Below are 17582 nucleotides of genomic sequence, written 5' to 3'. Positions count from 1 at the left end.
ACAAATGCTCTAAAAGCAAACAGCTAGCAGATTTATGTTGTAGCTTGTTTCCTCAGCAGTAAAATCTCCTTAAAAAAATCATTAAATCACCCCACCCCCGACTGTAAAATGAATTTAAAGGCAACTGTAAAACAAATGCATGAATTTGATAAAGCAGGATTCTGAGCAATTTTTAAATTCAACTCCTTAACTGTGAACTCCTGCTGACACAGCTAAACTCCTATCACATGTACTGCACGCTGTCTGAATGTACTGAACAATCAAAACAGCAGCATGTAATATACCGTTATAGCAGACGGACACATACAGACACTGCCAGCTGGAATTTTTGCTTTTGTATTCTAAAGGAGAGGAGACAGCTCTACCTGTTGATTCCAGTAACATGCACTGCTCATTCTGTATAGTTTCCTCTTCTGGAAACTCTGAAGTGGCCTTGTTCGGGCAGATGTGGTCATGATAGTTACAGATGGCGATCTCAGCCTTGTCCTGTCTTTTCTTCTTTTTTTGATGTGTTGATGATCAAGCAGCTGGCTACTAGAAGATGACATTTCCTCTTTGTTGTCTGAAGCTCTGAAATGCCATGAAAACACTGAAATCAGTCAAAAAGGTCAAGAATGCTCAATATATAAAGGCAACCTCTCACAATTAGTAGATTTACATACTCAAGAATATTAGCCCCATAATTCTAGAGGCACCCACAATTAACACTTGTGTTTTAACATACTACTTCAAGAAATCACAACTGGTGGCAAAAGAAGTTTGTCATTGGTTTGTTAACATTATGAATTCCTTTTGTGACACTATAAAGAATTCTGTATTTATTTTGTTCACATTTACTTTTCTATTCCCAGACAAAACCTGTGCTAAAACTGAGTTAAGGTTGAGAGTACATAAAGTTCCTGGAATTATAATACTTGCTTTTAGAGTAACTACACCAAGTCAGTTATGCATTTTACCCTTAAAGCTGAGAACTCTATAACTCAATTCATGACATTTCCCTATTTATCCACATTTAATTGAAGTAAATGGAATTACACTGGCATAAGTAACAGAAGGAAGCATTAGGATACTTAAATTAATTTAAATTATTTGGCAAATGTAACTAAATAGAAAAAAATACTATAAACCAAGGCTCATTCAGAATAAAGATATCAGCCTAGTGTGACACATTTGTATCAAAATTATAAACTCTATTTTGTATTGTGTGTTCAACACATGTCTAATCTTGCCTCAGACAAGCCCAAGGAATTGCATTCTACATAGCAGCCCAGCCCAGGAAAGGTATTTGACATCTTATTGAAGGACTATGCTGAGAAGCTATCAGCAATCTGGAGCCACTGGATTGGATTGTGTCTCAACTGCTGTCTCCTACCCTCAAACGAACAATGGTTTTTCTACACAGGGGCATGAGCATGACTAGGGGAGGGAGGCTGGAGTCTTCCAATAGAGCCAGGGGTTCTCAAACTTTATTGCATCGCAACCCCGCTTCTGACAGTGAAAACTACTACACAACCCAGGAGGGGAGGCCGAAGCCTCAGCCCCACTGCCCCAGGTGAGGAGGGCCAAACCTGAGTCCCGTCACTGGCTTCAGCCCCAGGCGGTGGGGCTTGGGCTTTGGCCCTGGGACCCAGCAAGTCTACCACCACTCCTGGTGACCCCATTAAAACAGGGTCGCGACCAATTTTGGGGTCCCAACCCACAGTTTGAGAACTGCTGCAATACAGCACATGGTAAGGAGACAGAAATGCTATTCTATTCTGAGGAGCATTTACAGGAGAGACAGACAGACAGAGAACGAGAGGGACTCCACCCAGTCTGAACACAGACAAACCCTGGACTCCCAGTCCCAGATGAGGCCAGATCAGACCAGGATAGGGTGCACTGTTGTTTTCGAAGATCTGTTACTCAAGAGCTTTTAAGAATAGTCACTCTGGATAAGAAATTCCACTGCTAAACCTATATTCCTTGCTTTGTTACCAGGTACGGCCTGGGTTAAAATAGAAGCCCAGAGAGCACTCAGCCTAGGAGCAGCATGTGTAAGTGGGGGGCTCTGAAGCACTGGTTTCAGGGGCTCGGGTAGCTGGACTGCAGAGTCTCATCCCCCAAGGAAAGGCCAGGCACAAGATCTAAGCCTGGGAATGTGCCTTACAGACAGAGAGCTAGAAAGAGTTGTTAGACTCTGCCCAGACCCAGTTGGTTTTGAAGCATATGGGACCCAGCAATTAAGTCCCCTCACAACAGGATAGCATCAGTTCAGAGAGGTACTGGGCCAAGTTGTAATACCTAACCTCTATCACATGTGGATTTCTCCAAGTGTAAGCATCTCGCTTAAACTTGAACCACATGCACGCTGCTTATAAACCAACACTCATTAGCATGCAGTATTTTAAAAAGGAACAAAAACGATACTGTGAGAAAGTAATAAAAAGCCAAAAATAGTACAAGCACCCATATACGATAGCAGATATGACTGAAAGCAGCTAAATTCGTGTTACTAAATTAGAGCTAGTTTGCCTCATCAGACCAATTTCAATGCAATATAAGAATCCAAAATACCCTCCACTTGGGTGGGAATGAATCAATAAGAGTGCATTTAACTTTTATAGTATCCTGCTTTATTTTGTTGCTGTAGCAACATCTGCCTGCAAAGTTAAAGGCTCACTAGAAAAAGCATTCAAGTGCGTGTTATTTTTACAACATCAAAGACCACAAACAACAAAACATTGAATTGCCTGAGAAATGTCAGCAGATGAGATATTCATGCCCTGATTTCATAATAGGTAATCTGTCTGCACCAACTCCTGTTATTTTTTATCATCTTGTTTGATAAAATCCACAAATCACAGATTGCTTATACAACTGGTAAGTGATAACAGGCAATAAAACAATAGAAATGAGCTCATTACACCCCAACAGTCAATCTTTTCTGACAACTAGCTCTAAGCTGCAAACCGGGTCCCTACAAAATAGGACTGTCTGTCTACAACACATTTCATTTTATATATATTATAAAATGATTGCAATATAAAAATGTATACTATATTACACATACATGACTTGGTATGGTATGAAGAGTATTTTTTGGCATGAGTCACAATGACCACTTTACTCATCCGTGATTAAGTCAATGGGTTAAGTAGACACCAAGTGCTAATAAAATCTTTATACCACCCAACACTATCATGTATTCTGTACACCATGTGCCACATACTAACAAAAAATTAGAAAGTTATTTTAAAAATTGATTTCTCTTTTTTTAAATTACTGTTTCCCTCCATCTGCAGTCACATTATTTTCAAAAGCCCAAACGCACACACTTGTGAAGACAAAAACTTCTTTTAAAGCCTATACAAATTTATTTAAAATAGTTTTTCTACACATAAAATGTCACTACTTTATACAGTCTGATCTCTCATGACATGACTAACGTCCAGTTTCCTGGACAGAGGTGGCCGATTTCTGGGATCCTGCTTATCTCCTGTAGCCCATATCTCTACCTCCTAGATTATTATATCCCCTACTACACACTATCCTATGTTCACTTCCATACCTCACCAACCCTTGAAGTCTCCTTGCCCTGTGGACTCTTGCTCCTTCTCCATGTTCATGGTCACAAGTTCTTCTCTTCCATTCCTCCCCTTAAGGTCTCCTCTTGATGTTCCCTGACTCCCATTTCCCATGCCATTTAAAAAGGGTGACATTTTCTATTATTGATAATTATCAGAGTTTAAAGGTTCAGTGTATATGGACAGACAAACTAGGCATTAATGGGAGGAGCTACAGAGTCATACTACACAGCTGAGATGGGTGGCAGAGACCCATCCAGCCTTCCTGCTAAGCCTGGTTGTCTGGTCCCAGAGCCTAAATCAGCAACCTGCTTCTATGGACCCCTTCCCATTTTTCCAAGTCCCAAACTCCACTCCACAGTGAAGGTCTTACACATTGTACTTTATTTTTAACAGTTTCTGTTTCTTTTTTCTCTTTTATTGTTATTAATAGTATCATTAATAAAAACAGAACTAATTGTGGAAATGAGTAAGGAGTAGGAGGAGAGGACCAAGAAACAGGGAAGATGGGTTGGGACTTGGGAACTGGGCAGCACAGTCAATGACTCAGTAAGAAGCCCTGCTGCCAACCCCAGCTCCTGGCAAATTCTGCCTCCCTAATCCCAGCCGCCACTGCTACCTCTGGTCCTGGGCTTTGGCCATATGGCGGCAGGTTCCGCCCCCTGGCCATGGGGATTTGGGATCTAGCCTTGATTCCCAGCTGTGCGGTGGTGGGCTCCAGACCCGGGATCTGGCCGTGGACTTACCACCACCATTCTGCATCGCTCCTGACGCCCGCTGCCTCCTCCAGCCCCGGACCTCGGCCATGCAGCAGCAGGCTCCATCCCCCAGTGATGGTCTTGGGCCCTGGCCCCTGCCCCCAGCTGCACAGCGGTGGACTCTGGTCCTAGGCTTACACCCCACTGCCCCATCCTCCCCATATCCCCCAGCCCCTCATCCATTTCCCCCATTGCCCTTGCTGCCTCCCTACCCACCTCCCCATCCATGGCCTAATCTGTCCCCAGGCTTGCCCCAGCTGAGTAAGTCTGCTGTGAAAAATGACATTAAACATACAAGTATCACTGTTCACAGCAGCAGACTTACTAGCTAGCACATCTTAAAAAAAAAAAAAAAAGACAGGCAACCAAAAAAGCACAAGAAACAACAAAAAAGACAAGAATGTGCAAAGCACCTTATTTGTGTTTCTGTTCTGTTTAAGTTCAATAAAGATTGGGTGACCAGATGTCCTGTTTTTAGAGGGACGGTCCCGTATTTCAGCCCTCCTGCAGGTGTCCTGACTTTTTCTTAAAAATGGGCAAACTGTCAGTACTGACGGGTCCTGCTGCTGGCAGGATCCATTCTCGCAAGCCACCCACCCACCAGCAGTGAGTGGCGAGCTCCAGTGACCGACGATGGGGGTGGGTATGCAAGGCAAAGCTGCAGCCCATAGGGCCAGCCACTGCCCCTGCTTGTCCATCAGTGCAGCCCCTACTATGTGCCGGCTCTCTTCCCCGAAAACCCAAGACCCACCGGCATGTGCCAAAGCCCCTCACAGAGTGGCATGGGGAAGCCTCTCTGCCCCTCAGCTAAGCTCTGGAATGGCTGCGGGTGGTGGAAGCAATTTCCAGCCTGTTCCCACCCCGACTCCGCAGTAGCGCCCCAGGCAGGGTCTTCACACCCTCTTCTGCTGAGCCCCTACTCTGTCCCCATGGCACCCTCCCCTGCCGAGCCACCTCTCTGGCCAGGTTTGCTGAAGCCCCTGCGGTCCCTGGTGCAAAATGTGTCCTTAGGGCTTAACCCTTCTTGCCTGCACTGTAGTTGGGGGACAGGTGGTGGAGGTGTTACCTGCTTTTCGACAGTGTGCGGGCAGGAAGGGAGAAGCTGCTTCCAGCCACAGGGGAGGGGGAAGAGATGAGTTCTGTAAAGACACGGTTCCAGGTCATCCCTCTCCTCACCCCCGCCCCGTGGCTGGAAGCAGCTTCTGTCCCTTCCATCCTGCAGAGTGCCGAAAGGCTGCTGCTGGCCACATTCTGGTGTGAACCTGACAGAAATCTCGGGGGGGGGGGGGGGGGGAGGGGGGGTCATGTGACCCTGTGTGGCCCCCCCCCACATGTTGCCCTGGGACAACACAGTACCAGGAGAGGCAGGTCTGTCCCGGGGGCCCACCCAGGCCTGGATGGCAGAGAGCGCCAGGCAGGGAGTGTTGGGTCGATTGGTTCCCGCCCCGTTCCCCCCTGTGTGAGAGAGGTATACGGGAGCGTATGTGTGTGTGCATGTGATCTCTGCCCGTGTGAACCCTAAAGCCTTATAGATAAGACAGTAAATAAAAAGAATCCAACCACACAGTATTTCTTTACAACAGGGGCTCAGTCAACTTGATGTTAATTTGAACGGTTGCACTGCATAGTTCTGATTGATTGCTGTTAAACTCACTTGAATATGTGTAATTTTACCAGGTGTCCCGTATTCAGCATAGGGAAAAATGGTCACCAAAAATAAAGAATAGAGACAACTGTACATTATTTTTATTGAGTCTTCAAAAAAAACCTCTATAAATAAATTACAATGATTTGGACAGGTCTACAGCCATATTTATTTCTTTTTTCTAAAGTTAATTAAATATTTTAGGAAAAATGGTCAGAGCAGCCACCAAAAAATTTGTTGTGAGAACCCGTCTCCCCAAATCCACTGAAGTAACACCTGTGGCTATGCCCTCTCACAAATTCTTGATACAAGAAAGTAAAGGTCTCAGCACGAGTAGTACTGTTCGGGGCTCCAATACACAGTCTGGTTTCCCTGACAAAGTCGCCCAGATGGACTCCCCAACCCAGGTTTGAGGCATCCATTCTTATAAATGGAAATTCAGATGGCTGTCAAAATGAGACTCTACAAGAGGATATTGGAAGTTAATCACCACCAGATGGGGAATTCTTGAATTTGCTATGGCACTCTCAGCAGTGCTAGTAGATTGCCTCTTCCTGTTCTGAAACGGATGCTTAGCCAGAATTGCAGAGCACACATTCTCAGTAAGAGAAACAGACTCACGTATGTGCAGGAGGCCATAAGCCCAGAAGACTCAAAAGGTTATTTTCATGCCTTTGTTGAAGCTATGTATTTTGGAATGTCTCTCTCCTGGTAGGAAAGCAGCCAACACTATAGAGTTGACAGCTGCTCCTATGAAAGTTAGTCTCTATGTCTTAGTGAAGGAAAAGTTCTATGCAAAATGAATTGGGAATTCTCCCAACAGGGAGAAGCGATTCTTGATTTAGTCCTAAGTGGACTACAGGATCTGGTCCAAGAGGTTAATACAGCTGAACTGCTCAGTAATAGTGACCATAACGTAATTAAATTTAATATCCTCGGGAGATGAGGGGAGAGTAAAAGAAACCCAACATAGTAGCATTTAACTTCAAAAAGGGGAACTACACAAAAATCGGGAGGCTAGTTAAACGGAAATTAAAAGGAACAATCACAAGCCTGAAATGCATGCAAACTAAAAACTAAAAGTGTGTGTGTGTATTTATTTTAATATATATAACAAACCCCTAGGAGGGCCAAAAAAGTGCCACCATGGCTAAACAGAGTTTAAAAAAAAAAAAAAAAGGTAGTTAGAGACAAAAAGATGTCTTTTATAAATTGCAAGTCAAATCCTACTTAGAAAAACAGAAAAGAGCATAAATTCTGGGAAGTCAAGTGTCAAAGGATAAAAAGGCCAAAAAAGAATTAGAAGACCAGCTAGCAAAAGACACAAAAATTAAATCAGCAAAAACAAATGTAAGGACATCAGAAGCAGGAAGCCTGCCAAACAATCAGTGCAGCCACTGGACGGTCGAGGTGTTAAAGGAGCATTCAGGGCAGAAAAGGCCATTGTGGAGGAACTAAATGAATTCTTTTGCATTGGCCTTTACTGCAGAGGATGTGAGGGAGATTCCCACACCGGAGCCATTCTTTTTAGATGACAAATCCAGAGAACTGTCCCAGATTCAGGTGTTGATAGAGAAGGTTTTGGCATTAAATTTAGCAGTAGTAAGTCATCAGGACCAGACAATATTCACCCAAGAGTTCTGAAGGAACTCAAATATGAAATGGCAGAACTGGTATGTAACCTATCACTTAAATCAGCCTCTGTTCCAGACAAACAACAGATGGCTAATGTGACACCAATTTTTAAAGAAGGCTCCAGAGGTGATCCTGGCAATTACTTCAGTGCCATTAGAATTCCTTGAGGGGGGTCAACAAACATGTGGATAAGGGTGTTCCAGCAGATATAAAGTACTTGGACTTTCAAAAAGTGTTTTACAAGGTCCCTCACTATAGACTCTTAAGCAAAGTAAGGAGTCATGGGATAAGAGGGACGCTCCTCTCATGGATCAGTAACTGGTTAAAGAGAGGAAACAAAACAGTAGGAATAAATGCTCAGTTTTCACAATGGAGAGAATTAAATAGCCGGGTCCCCCAAGAATCTGTATTGGGACCAATGCTGTTCAACACGTTTAATAAATGATCTGGAAAAAGGGGGGAAAACAGTGCGGTGGCAAAGTTTGCAGAGGATACAAAATACTCAAGATAGTTAAGTCCAAAGCAGACTGCTACAAGTTACAAGGGATCTCACAAAACTGAGTGGGCAACAAAATGGCAGATGAAATTCAATGTTAATAAGTGTAAAGTAATGCACGTTGGAAAACATAATCCCAACTATACATACAAAACGAAGGAGTCTATATTAGCTATTCTTCTTTGAGTGATAGTCCCTATATGTATTCCAAACATGGGTGCGCATATGCGCCATGCTCTGGAAGATTTCTGCAGCAGTGTCCATTGACCTGCATGTGTGTAGTACGTCACCTCGTGCTCCAGGCAAGGTTATATGAGGACGTGTGGGGTTGAGCCCCTTTGGTTCCCTCTTACCGCTGCGTTGGCCTCCATGCTCGTAGTTTGTCTACAAGAGTGTTCTCACCCGTTCCTGTACAGTTCATTTCTCTTTGTTTTTCTTGTAAAGTTAGTTATTAGCATTAGTGTAGTTAGTTCCCCCTCGCCCTACTTGGGGCCCACCCCGACTTCATTGGGAGACTATGCCCTTCGTTCCGGGGTTGAAAAACGGTGCTTTGTGCCTTTGGTTGTATTACCAATCAAGAAAGAGATCTTGTAGTCACTATGGATAGCAGATTAAAACATCTGCTCAATATGCAGCAGCAGCCAAAAAAAATTAACAATGCTAGGCACCATTAGGAAAGGGATAGATAATAAGACAGGAATATCATAATGCCACTATATAAACCCATTGTACGCCAACACCTTGAATACTGGGTGCAGTTCTGGTCACCTCATCTTAAAAAAGAATTAGAAAAAAGTACAGAGAAGGGGAACAAAAATGATTAGGGATATGGAACAGCTTCCATATGAAGAGAGATTAAAAAAGACTAGGACTATTCAGCTTGGAAAAGAGATGACTGAGGGGAGATATGACAGAGGTCTATAAAATCATGAATTGTGTGGAGAAAGTCAGTAAGTAAGTGTTACTTACCCCTTTGTATAACACAAGAACCAGGGGTCACCCAATGAAGTTAACAGGCAGCAGGTTTAAAACAAAATATAAGGAAGTACTACTTCACACAACACAGAGTCAACCTGTGGAACTCATTGCCAGGGGATGCTGTGAAGGCCAAAAGTATAACTGGGTTTAAAAAAGAATTAGATAAGTTAATGGAGAATAGGTCCATCAATGGCTATTAGCCAAGATGGTCAGGGATGCAACCCCATGCTCTGGGTGTCCCAAGTCTCTGTTCTGTTCAATCTCTCTGAAGTATCTGGCATTGACCACTGTCAGAAAACAGGATACTGGGCTAGGCAGACCATTGGTCTGATCCAGTATTGCCATTCTTATGTTTTTAGGAAGAAACTCACTGAGGAGACTGGGCCTTGACAAACAAGAGATTTGTGGTTACCCGTATCCCTAGGCACCTTAGATGGGCCACAATCACCATGATGCATTTGGTGAAGACTTGAGGATCACACTGAAGCACAAGGATTGTGTGCCTACCCAGAATCCAAGGTACTTCCTATGTTTAGCCCTGACTGAAATGTATCAGAACATATTTCTGTCAAGAGTTTAGAATCAATCTTGACAATTTATAGGAGTAACAACGGCCAGCTTAACCATATAAAACCTGAATTTCCACATGATTTTGATCTGGGCTCTCCGTTATAATAAAGTTTGAAGACTAACCCGTTTAATTTGAGATTAGAAAATAATGGGAGTGAAAACCCTCTGGAGTCATCAGCCAAAGGCAAGCAGCCTTGGAGAAGTGACTAAGTGAAGGATCAGTTTGCACTGGACAACTGCCCAGATCCATGTTGTTATTTCTTAAGGGTGGAAGAGAGAAAAATTGAGGAGGGTCTGTTGGCAGATAAAAAGTTATCTGACTTCTTCCTATGCTTCAGATCTGATGAAGGCTCAGATCACGTGCTTGTTCTTTAGATTTTTTCCCCTCAAGCTCTGAAGGCATTTGGTGTGCTGGTCCATCTAGACATTTTCTCATGATGCTCACCATCTGCATCAAAATATTGTAGGACACCACAAAACAAGAAGTAACAGAATGGACAATGACTATTCTAGAGCAAGAAATGGATGATATCCAGATCAGAACTGCACATCGCACGGACAAACACCAATCTGGAATTGTGCAATGACTGACACGGACCTAGCTGTCTTAATCCAAGCACCAACCTACTAATCAATTTTAAATGTTGTTTAACTATAACCTATCAAATAAATAGAAGCATTTAGAAAAACAGGTTGTCTGCAGTGCAGTCAGGATGAATAACCATGCAGAGACTCCAATGTTTAGTCCCAGGAATAAGAACTGAGAGCAGTTGGAGACCAGATCCTTTATATACATTTTTCCCAGTTTGGATCCATGGAGGGGTGCGTCTCACATGTGTAAGCCCAACTGTCGTGGTTTTCTAGACAAAGAGGAGTTAAGATGCATGCTCCCAACAGTGGGGATCTGTCAAGAGTGTGTGCGCTCAGTCCTCACAACTTCATTTACAGGGGGAGGTTACAATGAATTTCTCTTTGTTTACTCTTTCCACCTGCTGGCAAAAGGATATGATGTATGATGGCAAAAGGAGCTGCATTAAGCAAAGTTGAAATACAACAAAAGCAAGGCTCATTCTCCTGCAAGTTTTCCTCAGCAAGGTTACCTCTTTAATGTTAATGAGCTGGGTACAACTCACAAGGCAAATCTTACCCTCTCTTCAGACACAGATGGCTTTGTCCATAGTTAAACAGTAAGTTTTTGTTCTAATGGGAAGGAAGGATACAGGGAGCCTATATAGAGGGTTTGCAACGCCCGCCATTCTGCAAATGCTGCCTATGCACCATAATGGGGCGGATGGAGGGGGGATGGGGCCACTGAATCAAATGTTAGGGGTATATCTACATTGCAGCGGGGAGTGATCCTTCCAGCCCAGGTAGACAGGCTGGAGCTCCAGCCTGGGCCACAATGGCCACACTACTAGAGTGAGTCTGTCTACCTGGCCTGGGCGGCTCGCTCCCAGCTGCAATGTAGACACACCCTAGGTGGACCTACCAACCAAACCCTCCTGCAGCCAAGGAAGCTCACAGGGGTTACCACTCTGTGCTACCAATCTGTGCACTGGCGAAAGCCTTGGTTCAGAGCAGAACATTTTGCCCTCTGTGAATTAAAAGTCAATCCGACCAACACAAGTGGCTTGGGTAGGAGACAGGAATTCAGAAGCTCCAATGTTTGCTTTTTAATGTGTTCAATTTAGTTTGTATGGACTGCTCTCTACCAGTAGTATTTCACTGCTTTGCAGCCCTCTCATTCTACCCTCTTCCTCGGACAAGCAGTAAATGCTTCTCCAGAAAACAATGCCTGCCTCCACTCCCCACAGATGACAGCTATTACACACAGTTGGAAGGCGGTGAAAAAAGGACTCACTGTTTTGAAAAATACTCCAAATCTACTGTCAGTGATTCATTTATTTAGATTGATAAAACAAGAGACACGTGTATGAACAATCTATGTGCCTCCAACAAATACCAACCCCATAACATAGTTCTACTAAAAATCAGACAGCACAAATAAACCGAATTCCCCCTTCTGCTATGTATCACCCTCCACAATTTTTCCCTTTTCCACTTTCTATTTCAAACCTCAGTTAAACATGTTGAAAGTTTCTTACATTACTTGCAAACAATCAAAAACCTATAAACCCTATAGCAAGTACATAACAGTGCCTCCCCCACCTCCTCCCCCCAAAGTTTACATCTTTTTGGCTAAGACATGACAGCAAGACTATACTAGAAGAGTAGCGTACAGCAGAAGGCAAGGAATTTCTCCTCCCTCCCCCGCAAGTATAGTTTAAAATTTGACAGATCTCATTCTAAAAAGATAGTTCCGAAAATATTTCTAGAAATAAATTTGGTTAAACAAATCAAAGATAACTTCTGAAATCACAATATTATGGTTAAGGCACAGGTCAAGGAGTCCGGAGACTTCTCTTCTGCTCCAAACTTTGCCATAAACACACTCTGTGACTTTAGGAGAGTCATAAGGGGCCTGATTTTCCACAGATGGCAAATATTCTCTTCTCCCACTGATATCAACAGCAGTTGTGGGTACTCAGCAGCTCTGCAAAAGCAGACTACTAACCTCTAAAGATCACACACCCTCTGTGTTTACATTTTTTTGTAAAATAAGGATAGTACTTACCTCAATTTTGTTCTGAAGCTAATGTTTATTAGTACAGTATTTTAGATGCAATTTGTAAACAAGTGCAAAATGGCATCTTGACAAACATTTTTCTGCTATTCATTACCACAAAGTAATATGCTATAATCATGCAGGAAAGTAAATTATCAAAAAGATAACTCAATCACTGAATGTTTGCAATATATAATTATGATACCTTAATATTTTTTCTTATTAAAGAAGTGTTTTCATTGTTAAAAAAGGAAAGTCATCACATAAAACAGGACTATTCTCAGACAACATACTCCAAAGTCTAATCAATTACCGTATATACTTGTTCATTAGCCCATTCGTTTATAAGCTGACCCCCCAAGATGGCTAAGTAAAAATAGCAAAAACTGTATGACCCTTTCATAAGCTGACCCTATATTTCAGGGGTTGGAAAATGTTGGCTCCCGGCCTGTCAGGATAAGCTGCTGTGGGGTCATGACGTTTTGTTTACCTGGAGCGTCTGCAGGCACGGAGCTCATCAGCTCCCTGTGGCTGGGAACAGCGAACCGTGGCCACAGGGAGCTGAGGGGCTCCATGCCTGCAGACGCTCCACGTACACAAAACGACGATGTATTAGATAATCAGTTCAATGATTCCATAGAGCAGGAATCGGCAACCTTTGGCACGCGGCTCGCCAGGGTAAGTACCCTGGCGGGCCGGGCCGGTTTGTTTACCTGCCGCGTCCACAGGTCCGGCCAATTGCGACTCCCACTGGGTACGGTTCGCCACTCCAGGCCAATGTGGGCCAGCTCATCCCTCGGCCTGCGCCGCTTCCCGCAGCCCCCATTGACCTGGAGCGGCGAACCATGCCCAGTGGGAGCTGCAATCGGCCGGACCTGTGGACGCAGCAGGTAAACAAACTGGCCCGGCCCACCAGGATGCTTACTCTGGCGAGCTGTGTGCCAAAGGTTGCTGATCCCTGCCATAGAGTTTAAAAATCATCAAATTTTGGTGAGGCCCATTTATAAGCCGAACTCCGCGCTTTGATGAGTCACTTTTTTACCAAAAATATTCGGCTTATGAACGAGTATATATGGTATATCATTGTCGTCAGAAGAATTCATTCTGGCACAATAAATACAATTTTAAGTCTGCAATGATGAATGATCTTACCTACGGTGTTATTTTCACCCCACTTCACAGCTGTGTTTGTCATATGAAGATTTCACATGTGTGTAATAGTCTGTGGAATTTATGGCAACCTCAGGAACAAAACTGATAAAATATTTTTATGTCAAAAGCAAAGCTGCTACCTTTAATTAAGTTCAGAAGCAAAAGTTCTCTCCTTTTTATATTTATTACTGTAAAATTACTAGTTTCGACTGATTTAACATTACAAAAAAAAACTGCTGAGGTTACAATACTAGCCTGTTCTCAAGAAACAAAAATTACACCACACTGTCACCTACCTGAGAGATATGCCATTGACCAGTTGTTTCTGCTTACAGGACTTGGAAGAGAGAGGGGAGGACGTGGGGGACAGATTGAGTGGAGCAATTAGATTATTGATGATTTCACTCAGCTGAGCACTCTGAAAAACACAGTAGCCGAACTTTACATTCACACCAAGCATAAATCTAAAACGTGTCCCCCCAACCCCCATTTAGTATTCTTGATCTAATTTTCTCCATGATGAACAAGTAAACACAAGATCTCGGTACATATCAAAAATGCTATGCTTGTTATTTCACAAGTCATATTTTGAACTTTAAAAAACAATACATTATGTTTGTTAGACTCTTGTTGAACCACTGCCAAGGACACAGTTTAGATATTTTTAGAGCAATATATTTAAGAAAAAAAAACTTAAACCTGAACTTTTAAGTAACCTGCAGAACACATTTTAACTTACATAATGATAACTATGATTAATAATGGTAGAAGAAATTTTGCAGCTGACGATACAGCTGCAGTTCACGACTTCTGAACTGGGCTTCAAGATTGACTCAAGAGAAAAAAAATCTGGCTTCCTACTTTTTATCATATGTTCTGTTGGTTGATAAAACAAAATAGTTTGGTCATTTAAAGAATCCTCTTAGTTGCTCACTTTAGTTGAGACGAAGTATAATAATGACCAGTTTAGGTACAGTCAGAGCTAATGGAAACAAAAGGATGCTAGAAGGGATATAAATCCATACCTTTATTCTTACTTAACGGCATGTTCAAAACTACACTGCAAGACCCCATATAAAAAATTTTGACTTCAAGAATTGCGTGAAACATAGATGCAGTTAATTCTTTAAGACTAAGAATTCCTTCTTATAAAGTGATGAATTGTGGACAGAGTCCAGATAACATTTCACAGTGTCTTTAAATGTCAAACCTTAATGGTTACTCTGTCTTTAAATTTACCCACTAGCTTATTTAGGTGAAACTGACTTAGTACTAAATAATTTGATTTTGCTAATATAAATTATGTATTGTGACGGGGCAAGGCCAGATGGCTGTAGTAAGTAGTGGGAGACAGAGATATTAGCCGCAGGCTAAACAAATCCCTGTTACCACGATAAGCAAATGGCAGCTGCTCCAGGTCAATTAAGACACCTGGGGCCAATTAAGATCTTTTGAGAAGGCAGGGAAGATAGCTAGGTTGATTGGGACACCTGAAGCCAATCAGGAGCTGGCTGAAACTAGTTATAAGCCTCCCAGTTAGCCAGGTGGGCACACGTGTCAGGAGCTGTAGGAGGAAGCCGCACTGTGGGAGAAACGGAGCAGTACAAACCATATCAGGCACAAGGAAGGAGGCCCTGAGGGAAGGATGAAGTAGATATTGAGGAAGTGGAGGCTACTATGTGGAAGTGGCCCAGGGAATTGTATGCATCCTGTTTCCAAAAGGTCAGCTACCATAGCTGATACTATTAGGATCCCTGGGCTAGAGCCCAGAGTAGAGGGCAGCCCCGGGCTCCTCCCCCCCAAATTAATCACTGAGACTGGAGGACAACAGAGACTGTGCAAGGGAGAGTAGCTTCTCCTCACCTCCCTTGTGGCTTACGATGAAAATGGCTCAGTAAGCTGTGACCCTTGCCCCTAGGGAAAGAAGGGCTACGTGGAGGGTCACAGTGAGCCTCTGAGGGTAGCGAAATCCACCAGGAAGTGTGGGACCCAGGGAGACAAGGACAGAGCTTTGTCATAGTAGATTGAAATAGCAGACACATGCCTAACTTTTTTATTTACTAGGATTCACTATTCCAAAAGTAAGATTATTTAAAGCAAATATTCTTAAGACTTCTTCTCATGAAACCTTTATTTGTACATCTCTACCCCGATAGAACGCTGTCCTCGGGAGCCAAAAAAATCTTACCGCATTATAGGTGAAACTGCGTTATATCGAACTTGCTTTGATCCGCCAGAGCGTGCAGCCCCGCCCCCCTGGAGTGCTGCTTTACCGCGTTATATCCAAATTCGTGTTATATCGGGGTAGAGGTGTACTTTCAAGGACTAACGTATATGAGAGAAAACACTTTCCATTTCATTTTTAGTCATGCCTCTTCTGTGAATTAATGTTAAAGTGTTGTGAAAACAAAGGTTTTACATATGTGAATAAAATCTTCAAGCAGAGAAATAGCAAGTCAGTTATAAAGTCTGAAACAAACCAAACAAGATGCCAAAAAAATTTAACAGACTGAATACGACACTGATACTGAAGTCAAATGAACACAAAAGGACAAGAATAGCTGCAGATGTTTCAAAGTACGAGGGAAAACAACCATGATTTCAAAGTGATTCTGTTCTGAAAAGTGATGGCAAAAAGGCATTATTAAAAGGTTCCAGGCTTATGGTGTCTCACCAATTCATATCAGTTTTTTTCAGTTCACAAATAAGAAGAGGATTTTTGCTTAAATGAAGGTATCCTTTTGGACAGTGAAGTTACACAGGTATAACTGAGGCCATAGTTTGACCTACAGCAGAGGTGGGCAAAGTATGGCCCACGAGCCACATCCGGCCCACGGGACCATCTTGTCTGGCCCCTGAGCTCCCAGCCGTGGAGGCTAGCCCCCGACCCCTCCCCTGCTATTCCCCCTGCCCTGTAGCCTCAGCTCACTGCGCTGCCGGGCAGCTCAGCACCGGCGCACTCCCCGCGGGGAGGGCAGGGGCGAGCAGGGAGGGAGGCTCACCCACAGCTTCAGGGGAACAGGCGGGAGGTGCAGGCGGCAGGAGCATGGCGAACACAGCCGGAAGAGTACCAGGCGGCCGCACAGCCGGCCAGAGAGAAGCAGCGCTTTAAAGGGGAAATCGCCACTTCTCTCCGGCTGCGCAGCTGCCGCTGCTCCTCCTGAGTCCTCCGCCCATGTTCTCAGGGCCACATTCCAAAAGGGGGGGGGAGGGGTCCCAGGGGGGCGGTTAGGGGCAGGGGGTCCCGGGTGGGGGCAATCAGGGGATGGGGGGGCGGGATCCCAGGAGGCGGTTGGGGAGGGTCATCACAGGAGGGGGTGGTCAGTGGACATGGAGGGGGGATTGGATAGTGGGTGGGAGTCCCGGGGGGCCTGTCAGGGGTGGGGATGTGGATAGGGTTCAGGGGGGCAGTCAGGGACTGGGAGCAGGGCAGTTGGACAGCGGGTGGGATCCTGGGGGGGCGGTTAAGGGCAGGGGGTCTCAGGAGGGGGTGGTTAGGGAACAAGAAGCGGGGGGGGGGGGGGGGGGGGTTGGATGGGTCGGGAGTTCTGAGGGCGGGCAGGGGCCAGGCTGTTTGGGGAGGCACAGCCTTCCTTACCTGGCCCTCCATACCATTCGCAACCCTCATGTGGCCCTCGGGCCAAAAAGTTTGCCCACCCCGGACCTATAGCAGCTTTATTGCTGGTGATATGTGGAAAAAAAAAAAAAAACCACAAGCTTGTCTCTGAATGTAGGTTGATGTGCAGAGCTGGCAGTTAAATAAACTATCTTTTTATTTATAATGTGAGCAAATCTAACATGGAATTTGTAAGTCAATAAATAAGGAAGACCATAATTTCAGGAATTTTTCAGATAGCACACTTTTAAAGCTGTCTTTCGGCACCTCAAAAAACCTCAAATGTTACTTTAACCTGAATTGCTTTAAAGGTGTTTTGCACAGAGCTGCATGTTGAATGCTCCAAGTAAACAGGTTAAGAGGGGACATTCTAAAACATACCCTCCAGTTTACTTTGTGTTTTATTGTTTCCTCTTTCACGGTAAACTGGAGAGGAAACATTTTAAAAATAGGAAAATGTTATCATAAAGTCACAAAAACTTTGCAAGGGCAGTATGGAACAGGTGTAGTACCTGAAAGTACTTTTAATCTGACTTTTAA

The 17582-nt window shown here is 43.9% G+C and overlaps 1 protein-coding gene across 4 annotated transcripts in view; it reads right to left on the bottom strand.

Moving 5' to 3' along the window:
* Positions 1-17582, bottom strand: part of KANSL1L (KAT8 regulatory NSL complex subunit 1 like) — a 102446-nt gene that overhangs the window by 45197 nt on the left and 39667 nt on the right. For all 4 annotated transcript variants that reach the window (XR_008446725.1, XM_054044842.1, XM_054044844.1 and 1 more), the window contains exons 5-6: positions 13723-13844; positions 366-570 (exon numbers count right to left, since the gene is read on the bottom strand). Coding sequence is in view for 3 of the 4 variants with exons in the window: in XM_054044842.1 (XP_053900817.1) it covers positions 366-570; positions 13723-13844 (327 nt within the window). In the remaining variant the exon portion in view is untranslated. The remainder of the gene's footprint in view (positions 1-365; positions 571-13722; positions 13845-17582) is intronic.

The sequence above is a fragment of the Malaclemys terrapin genome, chromosome 11 (genome assembly GCF_027887155.1).
Source record: "Malaclemys terrapin pileata isolate rMalTer1 chromosome 11, rMalTer1.hap1, whole genome shotgun sequence".
Lineage (NCBI taxonomy): Eukaryota > Metazoa > Chordata > Testudines > Emydidae > Malaclemys > Malaclemys terrapin.
The sequence above is the reverse complement of the archived record's forward strand: the minus strand, read 5'-3'. Positions and strand labels throughout refer to the sequence as shown.